This window comes from Pteropus alecto, unplaced genomic scaffold (assembly GCF_000325575.1).
Source record: "Pteropus alecto unplaced genomic scaffold, ASM32557v1 scaffold67, whole genome shotgun sequence".
Taxonomy (NCBI): domain Eukaryota; kingdom Metazoa; phylum Chordata; class Mammalia; order Chiroptera; family Pteropodidae; genus Pteropus; species Pteropus alecto.
Window position 1 is genome coordinate 4421039 of NW_006441061.1, and position 9253 is coordinate 4430291.

Consider the following 9253-nt stretch of genomic DNA (forward strand, 5'->3'; position numbering starts at 1 on the left):
GTGGGGCGGCCACCCCGTCGCGGCCGCGCGCTGGGAAACCTGGCGCGGCTGCCAGGTTGTCGGCGGGTCTTTACAATGGCTCTGGAAAAACCTAGCCTTTGCCGTAAAGGCTTTCTCGGCAGGGGGGCTGCAAAACCGGGGATGGTTACCGGAAATGAACCGCGCGATCGGGCCCCTTCACGCCCACTTAGCTTGTGGGTTCCGCAGTCTTTACCGGACAAAAGGGCACCTTCTCCATAGCACAGCACCTCTTCCTCCTCTCCCGTCTGTGGCTCCTAGTTTTCTGACTTCATTCTTGCTCCCTGCAAGTGTGCTCCACACTCCGTGTGGGGCCGCATCTGAAATCAGCCCGCCTGAATTTGGGTTGGAGGGGTGAGGCCGGTCAGATAGGAAACTTGGGGTTCATATTCTAAGAAGGTAAAAGTCGAGTGTTTACGATGGTGGGGGTAGTTCTGCGACCCTTCCCTGCCTTGGTAGGAGTGCCTGATGTCTTTATTGTAATAGATACTTGAGCGGTGTTTTCAGCTTTCTATAAAAAGTGATTCTAACGTTGAGAAAGGTGGTGTCCTGATTTTTATCGTCATGGGTTACTTTCCGTACTCTTTATAGTTAACAGCCAGTACTAGTGTATCGTAGGCACATAATGTGATGAATGATAAATACTTAACAATATCTGAATAACGTGTATCTTTCATAATAGTAACTTTAACAGTGGATATTTTTCTTGTAACTCTTAACAAGTGCTACAAACGTTTCGACTATCCTAGCGGGTAGCATGATTTGTGAACAGTCTTCTAATTAAAAAGTAATTTGTCAACTATTTGCATGAACACGTGGAGGGCATGCCTTGTAGGCAGTTTCTTTTTTTCCGTATATAACCAGCTTTGTTGATATAACTCACATCAGACAGTGTTAACGTCAGAAAGCTGGTTGAATTTATTATATTAGCATTGACACACCTTTTTCTTGCAGAAAAAGAACAGCAAGAAGCAATTGAACATATTGATGAAGTACAAAATGAAATAGACAGGTAAAGTTTTTACTTTGGAGAAGTTTTTCTGAAATGTCTGGCTAAGTGGAGATGATTATAACTTAGTTGGAAATATGAAGTTAGTGTTATTTTTCTGTGAAACATTTGTATGTCACCAAAAAAAGCTTTCGATGACAGTACATTGACCTTGTAAAGACCTGGTTTGTTTTCAGAGGCTACAGTTGTCTGAATTGTGGTGCATGGAATTCTGACACTTTAACATTGTGGCATCAGTGTTACTCTGACTTGCCTTATAACTTTGTTACTTGATTAGCAGGCTTCCCGGAGGCCGCGCCGCCACCCCCCTCCTGCTCTGCTTGAGGGAACCAATTGAAGTTAGCCTGGTAATAGAGTAGTCGAAGTAAATATACAATGTTACCAAAATGCTCAGTTTGGGCACTTAAGAACTGTCAAATATTGAGTGCCTATTGGTAACGTAAATCAAATTGCCATCTTAGTTTTGACTTGTTTATAGCTACAAAAATCTAGGTGATTTGGGTATTATGAATAGGTACTTTGCACTGTTCTCAAGCTAACATCAGTAAATATTTGGTAGGCTCAGCAATTTTTGTATTTGTCAAATACTATCACTGTCAACATGTCTTTTCATTTGCTTCAGACTTAATGAACAAGCCAGTGAGGAGATTTTGAAAGTAGAACAGAAATATAACAAACTCCGCCAACCATTTTTTCAGAAGAGGTCAGAATTGATCGCCAAAATCCCAAATTTTTGGGTAACAACATTTGTCAACCATCCACAAGGTATGTCATGGCAGAGCATTACTAAAGAGTATGTGGTGTCCACTTGTTAAGGAGAAGAGGGATCTTGGTTGAGGACTTGGTCCAACACATTGGTTACATGCAGAAGTTGGAACAGAGAGGGCAGGCTTGTAATTAGTATTTTCTGTTTAGAAGAGACTATATTCTAGCTGATTCCCTTCAGTTACTTGATTAAAAAAAGTGACAGCTCTGACGTTCTGGGCCATTTGGTTTTCAGTTAGTGGATTTATGAAACCAAAGGTGCTCACTAAATCTGGAAACATTTAGAAGTGCTTTAATAAGCACTTGAGTTGTATGTTAATGCTCGTCTATTTAATATTCATTTGACCTGTAATTTGCTGGTCTAGTGTCTGCACTGCTTGGGGAAGAAGATGAAGAGGCACTGCATTATTTGACAAGAGTTGAAGTGACAGAATTTGAAGATATTAAATCAGGTTACAGAATAGATTTTGTAAGTATCAGTAATGCATCTTGTTGGCCACTATAGAAATTAACTTGAGCTTTGGTTACAAGAGCTGTTTGTATTGATTTCTAATCCTTTAATCATTTATTATAGTATTTTGATGAAAATCCTTACTTCGAAAATAAAGTTCTCTCCAAAGAATTTCATCTGAATGAGAGTGGTGATCCATCTTCAAAGTCCACCGAAATCAAATGGAAATCTGGAAAGGTATTTGAGGAATTGTTGGGTAAAAATACCTTTTTGCGTATTTTTGGTTTAGTTGAATCATTCACCAATACTTGGTGCTTTGGTAATGTGTTAAATGCAGATCCTTAGTATAAAAAACTCCAGTGTGTTGAAGTCAAATATAGTATATCTTTAAACCAAATTTTTAAAGAAAGGGACTAAATTTTTTTGGTTTCTACATTGGTGGCTCAGCTTTTAAAAGTAGCCTGCTGCTTGCCAAATTATTTGTCTGCATTTAATTAATAAATACATAATAAGTTATACTGTCTTATGGTAGTGGCTGTTAAAGTGGAACTAATTTTATGAAGAAGCTAAATTTAGATGGTACCTTTTTGGAAAAGACTTATCATACAAATTTGACAATAGTCTTTGTAGACCTAAAATTCTAGGACTTCTTTTTCTTTACATTTTATAATTTTAAATAAGAATGATAGTATAGATAACATACTCATGTCCCGTTTTTGTTCTGCTTTCTGGTTAAAAATCTTATTGTTTAAGTTATAGGGAACGTAGATGTTTTAGAGTGCCGAGAGCCTTTGTCAAAAGTTCTTCAATCTTCATTTAGGATTTAACGAAACGTTCAAGTCAAACGCAGAATAAAGCCAGCAGGAAGAGACAGCATGAGGAACCAGAGAGCTTCTTTACCTGGTTTACCGACCATTCTGATGCAGGTGCAGATGAGTTAGGAGAAGTCATCAAAGATGATATTTGGCCAAATCCATTACAGTACTACTTGGTAAGCCGAAGATGTTCTTTTATTCAAGGTTGCACTTGTCTCATTTCTTCGGAAATGAGTTAAGATAATTCTTGGTTTTTGAAGGTTCCTGACATGGATGATGAAGAAGGGGAAGGAGAAGAAGATGATGATGATGATGAAGAAGAAGAAGGGTTGGAAGATATCGATGAGGAAGGGGATGAGGATGAAGGTGAAGAAGACGAAGACGATGATGAAGGGGAAGAAGGAGAGGTAAAAGAATTTGGTTAAGTAAAAAGTAATCTTTAAAGAATTCACTATGTTACTTTGGAGGTTATGTATCTTGTATAATAGAACTGGCTCAACTAATTATGGGGGGTTTTGTAGAAAAGGTAAGCTATTGTCCAAGATTGGAAGACATTTTGATAAGATCGTTTTATCAGATTTAACTAGTTCTGCTTTTGTGGTTTGTTTTTATGACTACTACATTCTATACTCTTGCCAGTACTTTAGAGCAAGTGATACGGACAGTGCAGCTGGTCAAATTCTGAGAAGTTTCCCAAATAACAAACATTTGCATGTTTTGGACAAACTAAAAGTTACTTATAGTCCGATTGGGATAGATTGGTTTTGGGTTTGGATTATTTGGTTAGTGCTGAAAAGTTTATCTGAAGCAACATCACTGGGTCTTTCAGTCGAGATTTGACGCAGTGTTGTTTAGGTTCATAAAATTAAGTGTCTCGAGGCATGTCAGCATGTTTTGTGGAGGCCGTCACAGTCCCTGTGAGTGTTGGAGAATGACATTAGAATTAACCCTAAAGAGTAAAAGAGTAACTGTCCACTTTTTTCTTACAGGAAGATGAAGGAGAAGATGACTAATGGAACACTGATGGATTCCAACCTTTTTAATTTTCTCCAGTCCCTGGGAGCAAGTTGCAGTCTTTTTTTTTTCTCCCCCCTCCTCTTGTGCTCAGTCTCCCTGTTTTTGAGGTCTCTTTTCTCTCCTTTACACCCTGGTTCTCACCTTATTGGGGGAAATACCTAGAGCAGAATACAGTGAGAAAAGAACCTCTGCCCCTTTCTGTTCCAAATTCATTTTTATCCCTTCCTGTCTCAACAAAAACTATGGAATCAACAACACCGTGTTCTGTGGGAAAAAAGAAAAACCTTCTGCTCCCTTAGCTCTGCTGGAAGCTGGAGGGTGCTAGGCCCCTGTGTAGTAGTGCATAGAATTCTAGCTTTTTTCCTCCTTTCTCTGTATATTGGGCTCAGAGATTACACTGTGTCTCTATGTGAATATGGACAGTTAGCATTTACCAACATGTATCTGTCTACTTTCTCTTGTTTAAAAAAAAGAAAAAAAAAAAACAAAAAAAATGGGGTTATAGAAGGTCAGCAAAGGGTGGGTTTGAGATGTTTGGGTGGGTTATGTGGGCATTTTGACAACATGGCTTCTCCTTTGGCATGTTTAATTGTGATGTTTAACGGACATCCTTGCAGTTTAAGATGACACTTTTAAAATAAAATTCTCTCCTAATGATGACTTGAGCCCTGCCACTCGATGGGAGAATCAGCAGAACCTGTAGGATCTTATTCGGAATTGACATTCTCTATTGTAATTTTGTTCCTGTTTATTTTTAAATTTTCTTTTTGTTTCACTGGAAAGGAAAGATGCTCAGTTTTAAACGTTAAAAGTGTACAAGTTGCTTTGTTACAATAAAACTAAATGTGTACACAAAGGATTTGATGCTTTTCTCTCAGAACAGGTTTGACTTGTATAACATATTGTCAAACTTTGTCACCCTAACTCCGTATTTTTTGATACGCACTTTGCAGGATGACCTCAGGGCTACGTGGATTGAGTAAAGGGATTTGAATCAATGTATTAATGTCTCCATAGCTGGGAAACATCATGGGTACAATTTGCCATCAGTTTCTGAAAAATTTCAAATCATTGGGATACCTGATTGCTCAAAACTCAGTTCTGAGTGTGTTGTACCCTTAATTTGTATTGCAAATTGGCATTTTTAAAAACGGGCCTTTATTTACCTGGATATAATAGTGCCTGCCACCACCATCAGACAGACCTGGTGCTCTAATGCCGTTACACACGAGGCAATTGCTGGCATGTCTTTGTTGGCACTGTAAAACATGGCCTAGGAGACAGGCTCTCAGAGTAAGAAGTCCGTGTTGGTGGTAAGAAACTCAGGTCAGGAGTACTTTTGTCTCTAAGTACCAGCTATTAGCGTATAGTTCTCAAATGAGACCCGTCTGTGTGAATCTGAGTGAGATGATGGACTCTGCTCTGTCTGCTAATTGCCGTTGTGCATAGAGTAACATTTTGAGAAGCTACCTAATGCCTAAGCTTTTTAATGCTGTAAAATAATAGCTAAAATTAAATGCCACTTTTTCAGAGTTGAATTAATGGACAGCCTGGTCAAATTCAAAGCTTTTTGATGTATAAAACTTTATAAATGGAACTATTCCATCAATAGGCAAAGTGTAATGAAAACCTATCTAGATGGATAGTATGTAATTTCTGCACAGGTCTGTTTAGTAAATACATCACTGTATACTGGTCAGGAATCTTGCTCCAATAAAGGAACATAAAGATTTGTTTTGACTGGGGTCATTCTCCTTGTTTTGTAGAGAAATGTTTCTTGCTTTCGGATTTAGATAAGCTAATTTTTTTGTCTTGTTATGTGTGTTCATAGTGACGGGAGGGGCGGAACTTAAATAGTTAAGCAGTAAGTATAGCGCAGGTAACATTTCGTGAAAAGGTATATATAAGATGCAGGCATGTGTTACTATGTTACCTGGAATGTAAGTTCCTGAAGGGATTGGGTATTTTGATTTTGAAGTCTAAGCATTTGTAAAGGCCTTTTCACAAGTGGAAAAAAAGTAACCTGATTTAATACACATTAAGGAATCCTATGATTTTTTGTTTGTTTCACAAAGTTACAGCTTACCAAAAATGGATTTTTATGTGCTGGTGAGATCGCGGTACCATCAGGTTATAGGTCACGTTCAATGGAATTTCATAATGTTTTTATTTGGGGAATGCAGTCAAAAACGAAGTCCCTAAAAGTAACTTATTCATAATTATTGAGGTCACCTTGTAGAGCCCCCTGTTCCTGCAGGTCTCATGGAGTTACTAGGCTGTGGGAAAACAAAGTGGCAGCATTAGTGTACAGAGTAGCTAGTATGCTTTGTGCACAATTGCAAGGGGGCGTTCTCGGGCTGGCCCATAGACAAGTATGTATTGGAAAGTGCCAGACGAAATGGTTGAAAACTCCTTTGCTACAGGACGTTAAAAAGAAAAGAGCAGGTATAGTGGCTGTTCAGAGTTTCTCTGGGAAGAGGGCATCCAATGTGCTAGGCTTAGCTTAGGGGAACTTTACGTAAATTGGCATAGAGGCAGTAACTTAAAATGTGTCGTAACATTAATTTCAAAACCTTAAGGAATATTTCTATTTTAGACCATCCCTGCAGTTGAGGTTAATGTTGGTTTCTCCAATGATGGCCTGGTTTCTAAAAGACAAGTATTCCTTCCACGATAGGCCCTTATTATTACACCCAACTCAGGCTCTAAAATGTAGACCTGGTGTCTTGTTGGGCCGACACATTGGCTTTACATCTGGCCGCCTTCGCTTGCGTGTAGCCGTCAGGATGTGAAAGGTATGAGTTTTTGACTTGATGGATTTGGGGGACCTTTTGGGCTTTAGAGGATTCCTGGACAATTGTGTTCCTTAATTGATTTGGTAATCTTTACTGCTTTATAACAATTAGTTTCACAGTTTTACTTGGTCCCAGAAACAGTTTTGGTTTTTCTACCTTTTTTGTTAGATTTTTGCTATGAACCCTTCCTGGCAATTGCAAGAACGGAATTCTGTTGCAAAGGGTGAAGACTTTAAAGATTGCCTGAAGACTTGAAACAAGTTCTTTAGGAGATGAATGCATAGCCTTTCCAATTATTTCAAGAGGACAACATCTTGCTTTGCAAAGTCTGTCCACGCCCAGCAGTGATCATTCCCTTTTGAATATATGGCTGTGTTCATTGAAGACTCACAGGTTTGCTTTTTAACAGGTCTGAAGGAGAGGACTGCAGCTTTGTGATGAGAACAGTCGAGAGGACTTTTTTTTAAAAAGTGGAGAGTGTGTGCCATCTTGGTTAGTTGGTGACACTGTACTTAGATACTACTCAGGGAAGGGAAATCTAAATGTGTATAGATTGTTTGCAGTGCTGAGGATAAAGTATATAGAAACGGGAAAATGCTTCCTTGCTAGGAATGTACCCTGCTGGGAAGAAATTTGTGTTCCTTTCAGGTTGATGGTTATTACACAGAGTTGGTTTTCACTATCTGCTATCCACTGGATGTTGAATGTGAACGTCAGTTTCCCTAAGAATTACAGTTTCATTAAGCACCATCAGTCTGGAACTTTGTTTCCCTGTAGTTTTGCCCGGCCTGGGTTTATTAGGAAAGTTGGTTGAATTCTAGTTCTAAACTTCATGAGGCAGTGAAATCTCAGCTAACTTGGAAAGTAATTTCAAGTTCTTCGACATAGTTTAGCTTTCTGGCTGTAGGAGGGGATAAATGATCCTCAAGATGGTAAATAAACCATCCTTCTGCAGGGGAAGCTTTGGCTAGTTTGAAAAAACCCATTCATGGTTTCCCTAAAACCTATGACCTGCAGTCAGAAGCTGATAGTCTTACATCTAAATTATGGTTAACATTCAGCTCAGGGCAGTTTGATAATAACCTCCACTTAAAAGAGCCTACTATGTGCTGGGCTAGCCTACTACTCTAATATGTATGTACATGAACGTCCTGGCCTGCCTCTGGTTATGAAGTGTAGGCATCTCCTCCACTGAACCAAGTTACCTTTGTATTTGTTGATGCTGCTTAGTTGATTTCCCGTTGCAGGGGAACCTACTTTCTCCAATCTGAGGGAGGTGGTCAGAGCAAAGTGGAACTGACATGGTTTTCTCAGTAAAAGCACGTAGGGCACCTATTCCAAATCAGCAAATGAGCCACCTTCAATATTTGACCCTTATCTTCTGACCCCTTAGACATGGCTCTTCAGCGAAGCCATGACACAAGGCGTTGGTGAGCACTGGCTGCCGAGAAGTGGCTAGACAGCCCTAGACGAGGCAGTGAAGACCAAGGACCCCATACACAGGCAAAATCCATTGCCAGGACAGCTAGTGCTGGCTGGTTACCTAACTGAGATAGTGGCTATTTCTCAGGGTGTATCTTCTCTTCAGATGGGGCTCTTTATAACAGCGGTGGAACAGTGAGTGGCTCTGGCCTACCCGAAAGCTCCAATCGGTTCAAGTGCTGGGGGCCTGGGAGACATTTTGGTTGGTTTGTAATTTAGCATAACTTGGGTGAGGGTTTACTTTTTTCAGACGCGGGTACGTTCTTCTAGTGACTAGACAGGGCCAAGACTTTGTGGGGGCGACGGGTTTGGGATTAGCCATTTTCACACCAATGTCATCCGAGATGGAGAGAAATTTAGGGACGGCGCCAGGTGGTGGTGGGGTTCCAAGGAAGAGAAGGCAGACCTACCTGGAGTGGGCCCGCCACACAGGTAGCGCCCTGCGGCCGGCAGGCGGCGCTGTCCCCACTCGGACCCGCTCCTCAGCGCGCGCGGCGGGGCAACCAGAGATCCCCAGCCCGGGAGATGTCCCTCCCTGCTTTTCTGTTTAGGGGCGGCGGTCAGCGCCGTACACGGCGGGAACTGCGGCCTCCGAAGGGGTGCTGGGTCCCAAATCCCGCGGGACGTCGGATCCAGGGGGAGGCGCTGTGGCCTCGGGTTCAAGAGTGGGGTCCGGAGCGCCGATCTGGCATGGCCGAGAGGCGGCGCTGATCCCAGGTCCCCGGTGGGCCAGCGGACCTCGGGAGGGGGCGCAGGATCCCGCGGTTCCGGCGCCGCTTCCCGGGAAGTTTCAAGTTTGAAAGTCTTGGCGGAGGGGCCGCGGCTTCCGGAACCGGAGTGGTGGAGAGAAGGGGCCGAGCGGCGGGAGCGGCGCCATGGAGGAGGGGGCGCCGCGGCAGGT

General features: G+C 41.6%; 2 protein-coding genes across 5 annotated transcripts in view; both read left to right on the forward strand.

The window, feature by feature from the left end:
* The window catches only part of SET (SET nuclear proto-oncogene), a 10286-nt gene extending 5352 nt beyond the window's left edge, over nucleotides 1-4934 (forward strand). The window contains exons 2-8 of the mRNA XM_006918025.3: nucleotides 973-1030; nucleotides 1650-1792; nucleotides 2158-2261; nucleotides 2367-2480; nucleotides 3064-3234; nucleotides 3319-3465; nucleotides 4048-4934. Of these exons, the coding sequence (XP_006918087.1) occupies nucleotides 973-1030; nucleotides 1650-1792; nucleotides 2158-2261; nucleotides 2367-2480; nucleotides 3064-3234; nucleotides 3319-3465; nucleotides 4048-4071 (761 nt within the window). The 3' untranslated portion in view covers nucleotides 4072-4934. The remainder of the gene's footprint in view (nucleotides 1-972; nucleotides 1031-1649; nucleotides 1793-2157; nucleotides 2262-2366; nucleotides 2481-3063; nucleotides 3235-3318; nucleotides 3466-4047) is intronic.
* A 1014-nt stretch (nucleotides 4935-5948) lies between these two features.
* The window catches only part of PKN3 (protein kinase N3), a 14176-nt gene continuing 10871 nt past the window's right edge, over nucleotides 5949-9253 (forward strand). For 2 of the 4 annotated variants that reach the window (XM_015594245.2, XM_015594250.2), the window contains exon 1: nucleotides 5949-9251. In XM_015594245.2, the coding sequence (XP_015449731.1) occupies nucleotides 9228-9251 (24 nt within the window). In that variant the 5' untranslated portion in view covers nucleotides 5949-9227. The remainder of the gene's footprint in view (nucleotides 9252-9253) is intronic. The other 2 variants (XM_015594249.2, XM_006918027.3) reach the window with 2 other exon arrangements.